At 36.5% G+C, this 19,376-nt stretch overlaps 2 protein-coding genes across 2 annotated transcripts in view; one reads left to right on the top strand and one right to left on the bottom strand.

Annotated features, from left to right (window-relative positions):
* Window positions 1-19,376, top strand: part of LOC131429230 (cytochrome P450 4C1-like) — a 77,641-nt gene that overhangs the window by 40,012 nt on the left and 18,253 nt on the right. The gene's annotated exons all lie outside the window — the stretch shown is intronic.
* LOC131430150 (probable cytochrome P450 313a4) lies at window positions 5,305-15,610 on the bottom strand. The gene is made up of 6 exons (XM_058594876.1): window positions 15,226-15,610; window positions 14,913-15,165; window positions 14,673-14,799; window positions 6,425-6,604; window positions 5,856-6,282; window positions 5,305-5,781 (listed from the first exon to the last, which is right to left on the bottom strand). Exons 1-6 carry the CDS (start codon window positions 15,575-15,577, stop codon window positions 5,612-5,614), a joined length of 1,509 nt encoding a protein of 502 aa, XP_058450859.1. The 5' UTR covers window positions 15,578-15,610; the 3' UTR covers window positions 5,305-5,611.

Here is a 19,376-nt window from a genome sequence, read left to right as displayed (position 1 = left end):
AGATAACTATTGTCTGGTAAGCTATTTGTAGATTCGGTACGATTTCGCTTCGATTAATTGCGGAATATGCATCCAGGATCCGGGCTGGCTATTCAATGTATCGAGCCCCGACCTGGAAGGATTCATAGTGTCAGTAGGATCGTAGTACCAGCCATGCAATGATTCTGTACGCTAAGAATCGGCTGTAAAGTTTGTTGAAACAGAAAGAACAAATCCCACAAAAGGAATGTAATGTCAAGACTTTGCATCCAGGAATGTTTACAATAATGACTTCTACTCATGATTCGAAAGCAAAATGAAAATGTTCTTGTCAGATCTTGAGTCTTGCTCTTACACGAAATCAACGGTAGATCTCGTACCTTCAGTAATTTTACTTTGGTCATTGACGAAGATAGTCAACATGTCTCGACAGCCGGAACTGTTTGGCAAAGATTGTAAAAAAAATTACTAAAATGTCAAAACTTCTCGCCAAGAAGTTTGTTCTGAACTCAGTGAAATTCGTTCAGAAGGTGTCTCAGTTTGGCACCATACTGATTATACCAGAGGTGAAAACAAGCCTATTTTGCGCACGAAAATGTGAATCAAGATTTTCGATTGTGAATCAAAAAACCGAACACCGTGAATTAAAAAAATGTGGGAACTGTATATTACACAGAATAGCAGCAGACCTTATGCATACGCGCTCTTTTTATTGCGCTGAGACAAATTGGTTCTCATTCTCAGAAAACAGCCATGCGCAGGCGAAGAGCTTTAGTTGCTCTCACAAAAACTCGTTCGCGCATTTTTGTACCGCGGCAGAAATGAATGTACAGCGCTTCGTACGTTCTAAGCGCATTTAGCCAAGAACGAGGCTCGAGAGGTCCAGTTTAATGACATTTATGCAATTTTATAAGAATATTAAATCCTACATTTTTCGGCAGTTGTGTTTTCTGAGATTTGTTTAATTATTTTCCTTGGCGTACGGCACAATATTGATAATGATTAGGTTTTCAGAAGCGGGAAAAAGTATCTGTAACTATTCAATCACTCGAAAGTTATCTTTCATCTATTTCTTGAAAATCTTGATGCGATTTTGCTCAACACAACCTTAAAATTTATTCAAAATTGTTTGCGTGGTCATACATAAAAAAACCCATTCAATTTATGATCTAGAATAAAGAGAGAGTAATCACGTTTGAAATTTTAGTTATATTACACTACTTTTTAAACCTGATAATATCGGTAGTTGGAGTAATTTTTTACACTTCAACCACCCGGTGAATGACCATTAATGGTTAAATCCGGGGTGAATTAAAATAACAATGTAATAATACTAATAACAATAATTAACTTTAATGAATTATGATTCCGAAAAACATTTTAATGGACATATATTATTGAATAAGATCAAAATGAAAATATCTGATTTCTGTACAATTAGATTAAAATGAAAGATTCGTCATCAATACCCGCATTCAAAAATCGTAGAAAGTTTCAATGTAAAAATCAACACATTTGCTCTGAAAGTACCGGCTAAGTTTTTATCCGGTTATCCTATTCAAAGCTTTTTGTCCGGTTCTTGCACTAAAAAGGGCTCTAAACGTTTTCTGCTCTGGAAAGTTCAAGTCCAATTTTGGCATACAAAGTATTAATTCTGTTTTCGTATTCAAAACTAATTAAAGGGGGTTTCAACGATAAGTTGCACTTATCAGCCGTTCATTTAACGCTCAATCACTTTTTAGAATCACGCAGAGATTCCAAAATCCAAACAAAGCTATTATGAATTGAATTTTATTTAAGATTCAACTTCCGACTCTTCAATTTCTGAATTATGAGGCTTTTAACCATGAGGGTTATTCAACTCTTCGGATCAGAAAAACTCCACAAAAAATAAATAAAACTGGCATATAATTCCACACTAAAAGGTTATAAATCTTTAAAACTTCTCTCACACATACATTTCAAATTACCTTTTATGTCGAATGAATAAACAGAATCAGGAATTTATTCAAAAAATATTACGAGTTTGATTTTTACGCTGGTTTGACAGAACGTTTTACTGAGAATCTACGAATAATTTAGGCATCATTTTTTGATCTTATTAGAAAGCCATACCCATATGTAAAAGATCCTGCAGTTGAATTCTTGAACTTAACAGACAGTGATCTTTACCAATAATGAACACTACTGATCTAATCTTTTAAGATCAGTTGATCATTGATCTTTGAATCACATCGATCTTCCGTCACACATAATCGGTAGTGATTTTAGCTACTATTTCACTGATTGCTGTAAGAACAAATCACTGGACGATAGCCCGGGTTGGAGGGTCACTGCATAGGACACTGGTCTCACAAGCCAGTTGTCGTATGTTCGAGCCTCAACCTGGTAGGATTATTAGTGTCAGTAGGATCGTAGCACTAGCCATGCAATGATTCTGTACGCTATGAATCGGCTGCGAAGTCTGTTGAAACAGAAAGACCAAATTTCAGAAAAGTAATGTAATGCCAAAATTTTGCTTCGCTTTAGAACACTGACCGATTATTTCAATCCATTCCGGAAGTATGGATTCGATTAAAAAACTCAAAAACTTGTATTCCAACATGTCTGAAAATTATAACTTGATCAAAAGTAAACAGTATAACAGTTCCAGTGATTGGAAAAGGTTGGCAACTGATCTGTCTCTGACGAAAACTTTCTCTTGCTTCCCTTCATCTAGCGCAGTGTGATCCCCACGGCAACACATGGTAAGGTCTAAGACGTTTCGCTGCGCTGCCGCGAGGGAGAGATTGAGAACCACTGATCTAGCGATCCCCAATCTGTCTTTTGTTGAGTATTGATTGTAAATTAAAGCTACGTAATTTTTGTAAGTCCGGTAGCTCGGTATTTTCTTCTAGGCCCAACACTTCCTGGTGAGGCTGTTAATAAACGCCTGAATTGAGGCATATTGGTGCTATAAAGCTCGTGCTAGGTTGAAAAGTTTCACGTAGAACAGTTTTTGTACCAGTATGCAGTGTGGTTTTTAAGATTAAAATGTTGAATTTGTAAATATGTTATACGTGAAATATTCAAGAAAAAACTCATACACCTAAAAATTTAAAAACTTTTCCAGCTAAAAGTTCGTAAATATCACAACGCATTAACGTCCTACATGCTACTTCAACATTTTCAGCAAGTTTTAAATCAACACAAATATTTTGTTTTGATTATTCATTGAGCCTTAGGATTAAACAACTGGGCATTCGCCGGGGAGCAAAGCAAATGATTTATTCATTTTGTGTATTTATGCAATAATCAAGAGTTTAAATTGATCATTTCTTACCACAATCTTAATCGAATTTTTGAATTTCTTTTTTAAGGACATGGACCTCAATCTGAATAGATGGACCAGCTCGTACTCCTCAATAAATGGACCATTTGTGTGTATATTTTGCGCACCGCTCGCCCCGTACATCATTTTCATCGAATTTTTTTTGATTTTCCGCATTATTCAAGGACAAGGCTGGCCAAACTTCATCATCGAGTGCTATATGATCTTGAGCAGTGTAACTAAGATTGTTATTTGGTTAAAATGAAGCATGAGACTTACCTCGAACTCAACCTCAGGGGCACCTATCTGCTTCTGTTCCTATACGTTGGCCGTCGTTTCACGCACTCTGTACTCTGCATCGACCGGAGGGTGGGCACTCACTCTCGTCCTTTATCGGCTTAGGATGTTGGGCCAGGACGGACCAGTGGCCTTAGAAGATTTACCCGAGAGTTGCGTATCGCCAAAGAGGTACAATTTCCACCCGGTTTACTAACGATCACGCACCACGCAGAGAGAGGGGGGAGAGGGTATGCTTCATTGGATAGAACACACCGGGTTTACCCGAGATCACACGGCCATACTCGCGACACTAGTCGATTCCAGTCGCATGATCAACACTGTTTCACTAGACCGTTTTCCCTTTTTTTAGCTTCTGTCTTCACTTATGTTCACCGGCCTTTGCGGTAATCGATTCTGATTTTCTGGGTGGGTTTTTTTTTCGCACGTGATTTCTTCGTCCGATCACGGACCATTTGGGCCATCCCGATACGTTTTATTTTGTACGTATAATGAATCACCACGCGGTTCTATGACTTTTTTCCCGGCACTTGTTTTATCGGTCAACAGAAAAAAACCATCTGTCCTGGTTGGCATCCACGAGATAAGAGTTCTCCTTCTGGGTCCTATCTGAACCCGTTCCCGTTGGCTCGTTGCTACCAATTTTGGCGGATGATCCGATACGCATTGAGATCGGTGTTGCCAGTCGAGTGCGTTTCGAAGTTTGGTAGCAAATTGGTATTTGAAATGATGATTATTTCTCTTCTTAATTTTCTCTTATCGCTCCTATAAAAAATTTATAAACTACACATATATAGAGCCAAGTTTATGATAAATGGACACATGTAACAGCAGCATATCTCATCACCAACTCCAAAAAACTAAAAATGTCGTTTTCAAGACATCCAAAATTCTCCAAGCATATATTTTGCATAGATGCTAATAAGTATATTCCGAACACAAAAAATAACTGCAGCTCAAATAACAAAATATTAACACGGGTTTCGAAAATGGTTGTGTAGTTCTATGTCAACAATTTGAACAAGTCCAAAAGGCTCTTGTGGTCTTATTTTTTAGTTACATGTATTTGTATACAGCCCAATCTGGTGCAAATTTTTGTCGCGACGCGTTGCGCTTGAGAAGTAATGCAGCACCACCAGAACACGTTTACTCAACACGACACAGCAGGCGAACTACACGTGCTAGAGCGACGACAAATATTCCAATGGAAAGAAGAAGAATGCCTGGGAAGGGGAGAAAAATTTCGAGATCCCTGGTTTACTACAAGAGCAACAATAAAATCAGTATCATTACATAATTGTCACACCTCGTACAAGCCAAGATGGTTATTGTCAGTAGGATCGTAGCTATACAAGAAGGCGATAGGAAGATTTGAAGAAAGAAAAATGGAACAATTATCAAAAAATCTCTCAGGTTTCGTTTGACCGATGACATTGAGCTATGAATGAAGTTTCACTTTTTAAAGCCATGATGCAAACATTAGAATACTCGGCGGCGTGTTGGGATACTTGGTGCCAGGGATATAAACACGCTGACACCGTAGGACTAATAAACATGGCAAATTACAGTGGACTTGACTTGCAGCAGGAATGCCGAAAGTGAGAATCTCCTACGTAATGTTCTGTAGGATCGAGAAAGATGCGCGTGCATTAGAATCACGGAAAAATAGAGTAGAGTGGCCTAAGATTTAATTTAATTTGATATATTCATTTGGTCTTCTATAAATTACATCGCACAGACACTTTAACACTATTTCCTAATCGAGAGTCCTGGAAATCTACAATTCGTTCGGTCATAACCCGGAGACGAGATGTGCACCATTAAAGTAAATATGTAAACCTGTTTAATCATCACTAGAGACATCAAGTTCAAGGATCAGAATTAAAATAGATAAAAATAACCCACTTGGAATATTAACCACTAATGTGTCTTACCGATTATTTGCACTTCATTCGTTTAACAAATGTCGAAGGAAAAATATAACCATACATAGTACACTAAAAAAATTATTTCAAAACAAGATGTCTATTTCCCAATCTTCCGTTTATGAAACTGCACTGCTGCATCGAACGCTAACTTCAATGTTAAATCATGTTCAAACGCAGCATCTTCCGGTTTGATTTTGGAGCTGAATTTGATGCTCCGCACAAGATGCACCATCAGTATCTTCAAGGCGAGCATTCCGTAACGATAGCCTTTAAGCAAAGAGTAGTTTAGTCATTCAAAATACGAAATTGGCCAGGATAACTTCCGGTGCAAGCTCACTTACCAACACACATCCGTTTACCACCGCTAAACGGCAGGAATCCAAATGGATGACGACCCTTCACCCGTTCCGGTGAGAAATTCTCTGGATCGAACTTCTCCGCATCTGCACCCCAAACATCCTTCCGTTTGTGCAGCTCAATCATGCTCATGATGATTATGTTCCCTGGGGGAACTGTAACGCCATCGATCACGATCTCGGCAGTATTTTGTCGAGCTATCTGAGGTACTGCAGTCCAGTGACGCTGTACTTCGTTCAGAAACATTTCGGTGTACTTAAGCTCTTTGATAGTTTCCGGACTGAAATCTAGCTCAGTACTGTCGACAGGGAAGTATTCAGTAATTTCGGCATACAATCGTTCCTGTACTTCCGGATAGAAAGCCATGAACAAGCAGCAGTAAGCTGTCAGCAGGCCTCCTGTGTCTGTAGCCTAAAAGGAATGTATAAATTTGACATTTTGCAGAGCCAAAGATGCTTTATGGATTGGGTTGTTTTGTATGTTAATTTATTGACATGTGATCATGCGATCTTTCAGACTTACAGTCAATTTATTATTGAGAAATCAATCTTACCCCAGTCATAGTAGCATAGATATTATCGGTAATTTGCTTGTCCGTGTACGGTTTACCATCCTCTTTGAATGTCGTCAGTAATTTGTCAACAAGAATCTTGGGTTTGGTTGCATCTTCCTCATTGTCACTCAAACTGATACTGTTCGATTTCAACAGGTATTCTTTTCGTTCATTGACAAGCTGAAATGAATAGAAATCATGTTAGATTAATTTTTGGTTGCAGATCTGAAAAGGATTTTTTTGCCTCTACTTCATAGTGAATATCTCTTGTTGTACTGATGCGTGAGAAATGGGAACGGGTCATTCCGCCGAAAGTCGTTTCGCCGAATGTCATTTCGCCGAAAGTCGTTTCGCCGAAAATCGTTTCGCCGAAAGTCGTTTCGCCGAACAGGTCATTTCGCCGAAAGGGTCATTTCGGCGAAACGGCTTTCGGCGAAATGACCCTGATCACTTAGTAGCTAATAGCCAACAAGTTTTCTTGGGAACTCCGTTGTGAGGTTTATGAATCAATCTTTATTCAAGAAGTACAATTGTAGGGCGTTAACGCTATAATTTTTCTTTTGTCTTCATTTTGAATCAATTCCAATCACGATTACCACGATTTTAAGACGCTTCCAGGATCCGGCGAAATGACTTTCGGCGAAACCGCTTTCGGCGAAACCGCTTTCGGCGGAATGGTTTTCGGCGAAATGACCCCGATCCATAAGAAATACCACTTCGTTCTGCACACACGCACATACACACACACACACACACACACACACACACACACACACACACCGGTAGGAGCATGCCGTGCTTTGTAATGAAATTAAAGGACTATTCACACCTTTTCTGTTCGGTTCAGTGCCGGCATAATTCCGTGCACGAACGGTAATATTCTACCAAACGTTTCAATGCGTGTATTCACACTCGTCCGGTACCGTTTCGAGTCATTATTGTGTCGGAGAAGTGTGAATAGAGCCATTGAAACGCGTGAAATAATATTACCATCCGTTAACAGACACGCGTCGGAATTGAATCGGAAAGGCCTAGCAAACATTTTAATTGAAATCACACATTTTCCGCTTCATCGATGTCTATATAGTTTTGACGTAGGACTACGGTTTTACTTACTATATTTTTCTTTACTTTACTATTACTTTTACACCTGGGTGCATTTTCAAAATTTCACAACACGAAAGTGTAACCAAATTATTCAAGATTTGATTTTTTAATTACATTTTCCCTGTTTGAGTATTTTCTCTAATTCTTTTACGAAACGAATGAAAGAAGGTGTAAGATTGTTATTACTACCATGCTTATTATGCAAACTTTGTTTAAATAGTGAAGAAAAAGGTCCAAACACGAAACATCAAAATCAATCGAATCTATAAATAGACCTTGTTGCACGTTCAGTCTATGAAAATTCTTGAACTGAGACACATCGGGTGCGCAGATCGCCATCTACGTCAAGAAAGTGGAACTACACCCGGCATTATTCAACTGGAACTACACGCGGCTTCAGTCAATGGCGAATATGAGGTTCCATTCCTCTCGACTAAACGCCGAAAAACCACAACTAGTTCTATCTGCTGTTGGACATTTATAGTGCAAGTTTCACTCCAGACAAGAACGTTTGCGTCATCTCGCTGATGGTCGTTTGCATTGGAGATAGAGATAATGAAAAGTGGACAACCATGGAAAATATTACACAAAATCAGCCGTTCTGAAAGTTCTAATCATTAGTTCAGTGCAAAATTCTCACCAAACAAATGCAAATAATGCTAGCATTTGGCAGCATCGCATTCGCGAAAAATGTTCCGAACAATGTTTAATATTGTATGGAATTCCAAGACTTGGGCCTTCTAAATGCCAGAGATGAATCCCGTACAGCATTTTGATAGCTTCTTTCACTCAAATATTAAAATGCATGAAATTTTGGAACATATGAACGATTGTGGTACGATCATCCAGGCTCAAACTTGCAAATGATTTGGAATGGTGCCCAATAGAAACGTAGTCATCCGTAACCAAAAAGTATTTTCCATAACTCCAAACCGGTCCTTTTCAGGACATAAAGAACTTATTTAGAAAAATCTCTTCAATCGCCGCCCTACTTCCTAGAATACAAACGCAATCTTAGGAGACCAAATTTTCCTTTGTCAGCACTACAAAATCTAAACGGTCAAACGGTATGTCTCTGGCATTACCTACTCCTAGTTTTTTGCTTGTCTGACTTACACAAAAATGTTCTAAGTTTGTTCTATAGATATCACATATGCATAGCAAATATAATTTTTATAACCGAAAAAGGCAAGAGAATAAATCTCTCGAATTGATAAATAGATACACTCACTTTTTTTTGCTCTGTTAAAGCCAGGTCATGTATCAAAGTGGGCGTTTTGACGTGAGTACGTCTTTTATATTTATTTATTTATTTATTTATTTGGAGCAGGGAAAAGCCCACTGGAGTTGATACTTATTAAGAATCTCTCTCCAGTAGGCATAAAACCTCCTCATCTTTTGTACCAACAGATAATCACATCCAAATGATACATTAATTAATTATAATAAAATACAAGGCACACTTACAAACTAACATAATATACTTAGAACTCACAAACTTGAATACAAATATACGAATTATAAGTAATGTCATTCTTAGGTCAAGTTCTTGAAAAATACTTTACAATGGGGCACCTTTCAAAAATTTCCTGTGTACAAGAATGGCAGAACTTAATCGTGAGTATCTCTTGTTGCATTTAACGCAGCAACATAATTTTTTCTTCATGCCATCAGAAATATATTCAACAATTTATGATAACATTTTTAGTAGTGTGAGATAACCACAATAACATTTGAAGTTTTCTAAAATGTTTGTATTGGACAAGCATTAAGGTGAAATTAGTGCCGGAAAAGGCGAGCGAAATTTCAACCGCATGAATTGAACAAATCATCGCGTATTGTGCAAAACCGACACATAGAAATACGGTATATTTTCAGTGATTGAGCACAATTGGCTTACGAAACGTTCACAGAAAGAAAAGATGAAACTTACACGACATGTAAACCGATAGTACTATTAAATAGACATCAATTGAAACGAAAATCTGATTTAAAACCATAATTGATGTAAAATTACATTAAAATTCATTTAGTTTTTCACTGAAAAAGACTGTATATTTACAAACCGCTTCGTTTTGTAATGTAAATTTCCATTCAATTGCGTTCTCCAAATATGTGCATGAAAATAAATGTAAATTCACAAAACATTTTTATCTGTGTTTTCTCGTTTCCAGTGAAATTGTTTATTCTTCGTTACATACCAAAATGTTTTGAAAAAGAACTGAATAATATTCAAATCCTGTTGATATGCTCAAATTTATATCAAGAACCATAGATAGAAGTTATTTCGATTAAACCCAAAGCTTATGCTAATTTTTTGTGAATTTACATTTATTTTCATGCACATATTTGGAGCAGGTAATTGAATGGAATGTTACATTACAAAACTAAGCGATTTGTAAATATACAGCCTTGTTCGATGAAAAAGTAAATGCATTTCAATGTAATTTTACATCAATCATGGTTTTAAATCAGATTTTCGTTTCAACTGATGTCTGTTTAATAGTACGATTGGTTTACATGTCGTGTAAGATTTATCTTTCTTTCTGTGTTTACTCACATGGAAGCGAGTGATTTCACCGAAAGTCGTTTTGTCGAAAGGGTCATTTCGACGAAAGAGTAGTTTCGTTGAAAAGGTAATCACATCATCAATTAAAAAACTACAAATTCTGGCGGTTCATCAGAAATATTTATTTGCGTTTATGTCGCCTAGATAATTAATGTGGCGCAATCACATAACCGATGCCAAGATTACTAGGCGGCACAAGGCCACCTTTCGCACCCGCATTGTTTGCCAGATCTTCTCAAAGCTAGATTTTTTTTTGCTTTGGTAATGTCCGAACGATCAGAAGCGAGGTCGGCTAAGCCGCATTAGATCGTCTTCCATTTGCACTCAGTTAACGGAAAATACCGCGAATATTTGTCTGGTAGATACACCAAACCAAATGCTTAGATGCTTAGTAGCCAATTGAAAATTCTGTTGAAATCATTTAAAACATTCTATCAAGAAAGTAGTCTTTCTGAATCAAATTCGAGAGAATAAATTCATCCATTTTTTAAAATATCGTAGGTTATTAAAACGGGCGTGTGTGTTATCATCTTTCGTTTGTTTATGTATTAAATCAATGCCAATTACTATATTAAGACAATTGTATGATTCGGCGAAATGTCATTTGTCAAAATGACTCTTTCGGCGAATTGGCTTCCGGCAAAACGGCTTTAAGCGAAACGGCTTTGGGCGAAATGGCTCTTGGAGAAATGAACCTGGTCCACTCACATATATCGTTCTGGGGCAGAATTGTTGCTGGAGAAGCAATTCATGAACACGCAGAATAATCTCGATTGTTTCGATTATAGAGGTTTTAAACTCATTCGTCTTTTAGAACTAAGGTGGGCTGCGTGAAAGACATCGACTTACCCATCACGGTATACCCGCCCTTTTCTCGTGAGTTTTTGGAGGAACTATGCGGGGGCGGCAAGTTTCAAAAAATGTTGCCATATATCATTCTATTTAGCAACAAAAAATCTTTACAACGGATAGAATAGAGTAATTATTAAGTGAGAACATTCTACTAACAGCTCAAACAGAAATTTAGTGATTATTAAAGGTTGGAGAAACATGAAACAAGGGGCCGTATGAATAAAATGTAGTAAAGTCTGATGTTTGTAGTGTCTTCTACAAAAATTTATTATACAAAATATTTTCAACTATTCCATTAGCCAAAACATTGGGGAGGCGTGGCCCTCCAATAAAATTTTTGGAGGGGCAAAAAATGATTGCCGCACCTGAACTATGGAACTATGGACTTTTTGTCCACATAAATGTATATCAATATGTTATAGTTGAAGAAATATTCAAATACAAAATTTCAAATCGCGTTTTTGGAATTATTGTCATAATAATTTCTGAGTTTAATTAAGAAATCCTAGGTAGTCTAAAAACGATTTGTTGTGGATTTTTCAAATTTGAATGAATTATGAATTAATTTGATATTTGCACTTTTAACGTCATCGCAATCGGCCTTGTCCCCTAAACAGTACTGTAACTTTTTGCTATCGTGTGTTCTGTCTTTTACCTTTAGAATTCTTCAAGAGAAGCATTGACAGTTTGCAAAATTCACACAATCAATCAAATAGTACGAACGATTATCGACATTCGTGAGTGTGGAAATAGTACGTCTGCTTTGTTAGTATTCACGTCATTCCAGTTATGTCTGTGACATTACACACCCGCCTTTCCTGCTGCCTGCACAACACTGTGTTCGCATGAATATCTTATTTATCATCTAGCTATTGACGAACCGAATCAGCGTGGTTACCGATTCTTTTGAAATATTCCATGTATTTAGCAATTTTTTGGTCGATTTTGTCATCAAAAATGCCTTACGCTTCGCTTCTTGAGGCTGGGTATTAATTTAAAACATGCAAAACTAATCGCGTAACATTTTTCTGTCATAATTTTGAACGCTTATAACTCAGTCATTTGTTGATGAATATATATATATATATTACAATTGCATACCATTGAAAAATTGGTTTGGATTGAGTATTTTATTTTGGTTCTCTGGTAACTATCAGGTTAATTTAGAATTATTGGCGATAGATTTTTTGGATCTAATTTGCAGCGCTTGTTCCTCGATGATTTATTAATGGATTTCCCTAATTTAAATGATTCCAAAGCTTCAATATTGTAAGGTTAAAAATGGTTTAATTTGTCAATGGATCGGTTTGCATGTTTAAATCTCTATTCCCATACGAACAAAACGTTACAATGTGACTGAACAAGTTGTTATCCCTCCATGAATCAAACTCTTCAAAAGATTCAAAATTAAATTCTGAAACTTATCTAAAAGCGGCCACAGGCTCACATATACAGTACAATTAGATGCAATATCATATAGTATCAAAGATAAACTCAAGGCAAGTTCAGCGATTTTACATGTATCGTTTGAATAGGAACCCTCGTAGAATTTGGTTAACCGCCAGTTTCAGTTTAATTATTATTTGCTTCAAAACAATAAGAATCTGATGGCTACACGCGTTGTAACTATGACAATGTACATTCATGTGTTAATAACATCAAGTTACAATATGAACAAAATTTTGGAATTTTGTTGCGTATCCATTCCGTATATTCCTAATATTCCAAAGCGAAAATCAATGTAAGTAACTAAATATTTTATGCGGACTGTTTCACATGTTTTTGGTTATCGACGATTTTGAAGAAGGAATAATAAAACTACACTATTACTGGGTTTACTGGTACAACATTTTTCGTTAAAATAAATAAAATCTTTTCTTGGATCGATTAACTGTTTATAAAATTAATAAGTTTGTACGTTTCTCGAAAATTATTATCATAAAATAAAATAGTTTCATTTGTTCAGGTTCAAATCTTTAGGTTGTTTGTATCTAAAATTGAGCTTTCAAGTAACTTTGAATTCATCATAATTGACTTCTAGTTAAAGGACGTTATTCAAAAACTTAACAATGTAAAAATTTGTGTAAAGGGATCAAAATTGAATAGAATAAATTATCAAGAAAAAATCTAACTGTCAATTTTATCATTCGCTAACAATCTAAGCGGTTAAACTAGAGCAAGTTTGTAATTATTCAATTGAATAAGTTTTTTGTTTAGTGTATCATCATCATTATCATCCTTATTTTTGTATTAATTATGAAGACCCTAGAAACGTTCCATTTTTAATATTATTATACTCGGTCGTGTCTTGAATACAACCCTCTAATTTTTTAGTTTGCATTGTTATTCCTTCGCTGAAAAGGTGAACTTGAATTGATGCTCAAGGTGACGTGCAGTATACCAAATATTAGTTGATCTCGTTTGATGTGCACTGTTTTACCTTTTCTCTAACCTCACGAATTGTCGTAACGTTTGACTGATTCATTAAAAACGAGTTATAAATAAAAATGCGGTGAGAGACATTCCAGCCAGGTAGCAATCCGCAACTAGTTTTGATACGACTAAGTCCAAACTATGTTGGAACAAGAGTACGAACATGTTTTTTACATTACACAAGGTGACAGCAATATTTTTTCATAACATTCAGCAATGCTTCTAGCTACTAATTGAAAACGAGATAATTTGCCTTTGCGATACCATTATGAGCTTATATTACAAGATTATAACATACAAGTTCTACACTGATTCAGATTGCTATCGGTTGGTTTTCGTAACGTAATGATAACGAAAATGCAACATAGAAAACTTTTGTTGACTGGAGTATTGCGAACACATTATAGAGTCGCAATAAGTGTATGAAACATAAATAAAGCAAGAATATTACTTTTTCCAACATTACTTTTTGACAAGAATAATAAATGACAGAATAGTCATTGAGAAATAATAATAGAAATAATGAGAATTCAGTGTACATGGATTAATTTTGAGCATTTGGAACGTAGGGTTACTTCGTTGTCTAAATCTTTATAACTAGATTTTGATTGAAGGAGCTTTAAAAAACAATTAATAAAATTAAATTTCGCTTGACAATTTGATATTCGTTGTAAAATTTATGCCTCGTATCAAGTTTGTAATTTCAAATACAATGCTGCTTTTTTATTGTTGATAGAAAAGCATTCTGGATTCATTCAATGTTATCAATGTCTATAGTTGCAAAGTTTTAACTATTTTACATGAAAATAAGTTATAAACTATTTCAGCATGGCATTACAACGTAACGACAACCTATTTTTAGCCGATTTCCAAACTAGTACAAAATGCGCTTTTTGGGTCACACAAGTGATTAGATGTTAGTAACAATCACTCAATTTACTGGATGCAAACTGGTCACAAATCAGCAAGCGTAACATTGTCACTTGGGCTACATCTACTTTACGATGCTGTGCTGGGTTTCTCCCTCTCTTGTTTGGTGTCATTGTAACCGGAGAACAATACTTGCCAGGTTCCTATGCACAACCCTGTACTAGCCTTAGGCAATGAATAACTGTTTAAAAAATACTGTGAAAAAACACGTATGCTAGTATACACCACTGTTCTCAACCCGTAAGATGAGAAAAGGTTTATTGGTTTTACTAAAGTGCGTGTTTCTCGCTCTTTTTCTGTATTAAGATTGAATCAAGTTCAGTAAATTTCATTGGTTTAAAACCCTAAACGACATACCTCGGTATAGTATGATACGACAGTTTTCCTGGCTTCATTACATTCCTTGTGTAATTTTGTGAATCGGTATGTAAAATCCGGATAGAGATGAACGCAGGTCATTCTTCTTGAGACACATTCGGAAGCACTGTAATGAAACACCACATTTTTCTTGTAATCGATTAACTAAAACTACACTAAGTTTACGATGGTCGTAGAGAAATCTCTTCTGCGATAAATTTGAGTACATACAACACTCACACGTTCAATGCCTGCCTAAACTCCCGCTTGCCTTTTCTATCCAGAATATCTGTTCCGAGTGTTGTTCCGCATGCCATTTCAACGGTACAAACGCTCGTATAATAAAGCATATTGACAGTAGCACCATCCTCACATTCATTTAAACTGGCTACCATCTTCTCGGCACATCTTACAAACACCGGAATGAAACTGTTGGTAACCCGCTGATTGAAACACGGATTCAACTGTTTCCGGGTTGGCTTCCATATGGAATCTGTAACATTTACGAATAGAGATCAGCACCTCTCAATTACAACCGCACAGCAACACATACATTTGGCGGTGAAAAGTCCATCATGAAATCCGACAAACTTGTAGAAAAACGGTTTCTCCAGGCAATAGGGATTCGTTAAAATCTGCTGAATCAAATCCGGATGACTGGTAGCAAGTAAAAGTCTTGGTCCAGCCCAAAGTCGAATAATTCTATCAGTTGAACGAAACACGTGTCTTAGCACTTCAAATCTCTCCACATTAGTTTTGCCCACCATGATCAGGGTATTTCCAAGCAAAGGATATACAGGCTTTAGCGTGGGCCATTTGTCCGCGAATCTGTACTGTTTTCGATGAATCCAGTACAGATATCCACCCAAGGCACAGACAACACCTGCCAAAATCAGTAACAACATCTCTAAGAAACTGAGTTCTTCCGTTCAATTCGAATCATCACACAGCACTGGAAGCGAGAAAGCCATGGTCATCCTTTCAACCTACAAGCTAGCATATCGATTGGCAGAACTCACATCCAATCACGTGCATGATTTGATAAACGCATCTTCAATCCAGACCAGTAAAAAAACAGTTGAGGTCAAATATAATTTACAAAATCTCTACTTGTAGCAATTTTTTACACACTATAAGAAATCCGCAAAAATATCGATATGACTGAGAGATTTTTCAATGCAAATTTTATATTCTAGACATTCGCTTATTTTTTCATTTTGCTGTTTCATCGCCGGCCGGCGATTGTAGACACTGGTGCGAGTGTGAAGGAAAACAAAACTGCAAACATCATTACAGCAATTTAGTTTTGGTGGGAAGTGAGTTTCACTCTGGTCAATTATAATCACGTGATTCAAAAACATAAAAAGGTCGTGCGCCCGTGCACAGTGGTTCAGTCAGTGGCCACATAAATCCAAAAACTTGAATTAAAATATTCGTCCGTTCAATTTTTTTTCCTTGATTGTCAAACATTTCATCTTTATAATGCCAAAACTTAAACCACATTGTTCAAAGGGATCGTTTACTTTTCAGCTCTTTAAAGTTGACTGGTGTGAAAGTGCTGTTTTTGTTTTGTTAGATACGTACAGTAACTGTTACAGTTTGTTACATAACAGCTTGGAAACTGTTGTGAGAAAATGAAAAGACTCAACACGAAAATACTTTTGAATATTGTTTTATCAGATCAAAAACTTACATACAAATGCATTAATAGCGAGTCCAATCCCCTTTAGCGTTATTAATGGCTTGCCACCTTCGAGGCATACTTCGGGCGAGATTTTGTGCCTATTTTTCTGAAAACGACCTCCAAATTTTGTGAATTCAGGGATAAACAGTTTCGGAAAATCGTTGTTTTGACTAGTTTTTTGGAGTTTAACGTTTTAAAAATAATATAATAAAATGTGTAAGTAACCAAAAATATTTTTTGCTCACTTTTTGAGAAAAAAAATTACACGCGATTTTCTGAAAACCATTTTTTTTAAGTCCGTGAACACGATCCTGCAAAATCTACTGTATCTTTCCAAACTTTGAACATACTTTCTTGCCATAAAATGCCTCCTCCTTACGTTTTTGATATTTTTCCATTTTCATATTATGGTAGTTTTTCACCTCGAACTTTAGCGGAAATTTAGCGTAAGATCGCTTTTTTTGCTTAAATATGCAACCAACGGGTAAAAAATCAAAACAATAACTTGAAAACGACGGAGGGGGGAGGAATAACTTGTACTTAAAGTAAATTTAAGATCATTTTTTAATATTAATATACGGAAATTTAACTAAATATTCTTTAAATGATGCTTTATAATGTAAAAAAAGTTTGAATAAATTTGCTTAAGTTGTTTCTTCGTAAAAATACAAAAAAGTGGTTTTTGATTCAAATTATTCCTCACTCCTCCATTAAAATTAAGAACAGTATTCGAAATCCTTATTGTTTCCGAAGAAATACCTATTGTTCACTTAATGAATCGGCACCCCATCGATACTGTTTTTTATTCTGGTGTACTGGGTGTACTTTTTTCCATTAGTTACTGTTGCTGTGTTGAATGCGCAGACAACTTTTTACATGCATTTTAGGAGCATTTACGCACCCATTCTACACCAGACGTCGCTTTCGGTGTCACGGGTTGCTCAACTACAGTACTATTACACTGGGGAATCTAGGTTTATTTTATTTATGATACAATGTACAACCGAATACGGTTTGCCCAATGCTCGATAAGTTCCCTTAGCCGATCTGGAAAGTTGAACGTGCTAGAAATGGTTCACTCTCTGCATTACTGACTGAAATAACATGTTTGACTGGTAGAATTTCGAAGACAATTGAAATCTCCGTCTTCCGAGTTATGGTTTGATAGCGTTTGGAAAAAGAATTAAATGTTTTTAGAAATTTTGTTGTGAATTACACCAAAGTCTCAATTTACATATATAAGGCGCGTAAATTGAGATCTTGGTGTATTCCCAATAGTTTATAAATAACTCATTGTCATGTAGTTTGGCTGGAGCTAAGTTTGTTATCAATTAAATATAGCTTTGCCATTAAAAATGCCTTAATCTTCCCTATACGGATCCGAGTGTCAATTAAAAGTTTCAAAAATAGCCGGGTAACCTTTTTCTGTCATAATTTTGAACGCTAAATATTCAGTAATCTGCAGACGGATTCATATAATTTAACTACTAATCGATTCGGAAACATTTAACTTAAACATGTAGTATGGCAACGTCTTTTCAGTATTTCAATAGTAGAACAATTCCAGAAATGTTTAGCAGATCATCAGACTCGACCTTCTCCGATTTGGATGAAACTTTGCACATGGCTTCAGTATGGCAAACCGTAAGTTTTGAACCGATTGAGAGGTCAATCCGACTCACGACTGATTTTTAAAAAGGGCGTATGTATTTTTGCATATCGAGAAAATTGCCTTTTTCAAATCGTTTCAAAGTTTTACTTTTCTGTTACAATTCGAAAAAAATGCAGCTGAAGCGCATCGAATGCTCTCAGAAACTTTCGGTGATGCTGCTCTGAGTAAAAGAACGTGTCGGGAGTGGTTTCAACGTTCTAAAAATGGTGATTTCGATGTCGAAGACAAACATGATGATGGAAGAGAAAAAACCTTCAAAGATGAACAACTAGATGCATTGCTTGATGAAGATTCGGGCCAAACCCAAGAAGAGCTTGCCGAATCGTTGGAAGTGAGTCAGCAAACCATTTCAAAACGTCTCAAGGCCCTGGATATAATTCAGGAAGAAGGAAACTGGGTGTCGTACGAGTTGAAACCGAGGGACATCGAGCGCCGTCTATTTGTATGTGAGCAACTGCTTCAAAGACAAAATCGTAAGGGGTTTTTACATCGAATCGTAACCGGTGGTTCGATACGATAATCCTAAACGCAGAAAATCATGGAGAAAGTCCGGGCATGCTACTTCGTCGAAGGCAAAACCGAATATTCACGGCGCTAAGGTGTAGATTTGTATTTTGGTGGGATCAGCTCGGTGTGATTTACTACGAGCTCTTAAAACCGGGTGAAACCATCACAGGAGATCGCTACCGAACGCAACTGATGCGCCTTAGTCGCGCGCTAAAAGAACAGTGGCCACAATGTCAAGAGCGACATGACAAAGTCATCCTTCAACACGACAATGCTCGGCCTCACGTCGCAAAAGTGGTCAAAAAGTACCTGGAAACGCTGAAATGGGAAGTTTTGCCCCACACGCCGTATTCCCCAGATGTCGCCCCTTCTGACTTCCACCTATTCTGTTCGATGGCACACGGCCTGGCAGATCAACATTTTCAATCCTTCGAAGAGTTGGAAAAATGGATTGCTTCATGGATAGCGTCAAAAGAGGACTCCTTTTTTCGAGCCGGGATCCGAAAATTGCCGGAAAGATGGGAGAAAGTTGTCGGGCAATACTTTGAATAATTCATCTGTAAGCACTTTTTCGCAATGAAACTTTTAACTTAGGAAAAAAAAGGGCGTAAGCAAAGTTGTACACCTGATGCAAAAATGGCGTTCAGAAAGAAGTTGTAGAGAATCGATCGGGTACTCTAAAAAATATACACTGAAAAAAATTTTCTATTTTTTTTCTCAATAATTACAAAATAATCCGAAAAAGTTAAATAAAAAAAGCATGGTTTTATTTTTTTTGATAATTTTTATTTTAAAGCTGTTATTAAAACTTACAGATTGATGGCTATCCCATCCGTGCCTT

This window comes from Malaya genurostris, chromosome 2 (genome assembly GCF_030247185.1).
Source record: "Malaya genurostris strain Urasoe2022 chromosome 2, Malgen_1.1, whole genome shotgun sequence".
In the NCBI taxonomy this organism is placed as follows: domain Eukaryota; kingdom Metazoa; phylum Arthropoda; class Insecta; order Diptera; family Culicidae; genus Malaya; species Malaya genurostris.
This window is presented reverse-complemented; position numbering and strand designations above follow the sequence as displayed.

Bases quoted from the DNA above. Each gene is read 5' to 3' on its own strand.
- LOC131430150 (XM_058594876.1), bottom strand. From the start codon at position 15,577: ATGTTGTTACTGATTTTGGCAGGTGTTGTCTGTGCCTTGGGTGGATAT. The intron at 6,605-14,672 runs GTATGTCGTTTA...TATTCATTTCAG, and splicing joins TCGTATCATACTATACCGAG to CTTGTCAATGAACGAAAAGA. The intron at 6,283-6,424 runs GTAAGATTGATT...CATTCCTTTTAG, and splicing joins TCTATGCTACTATGACTGGG to GCTACAGACACAGGAGGCCT.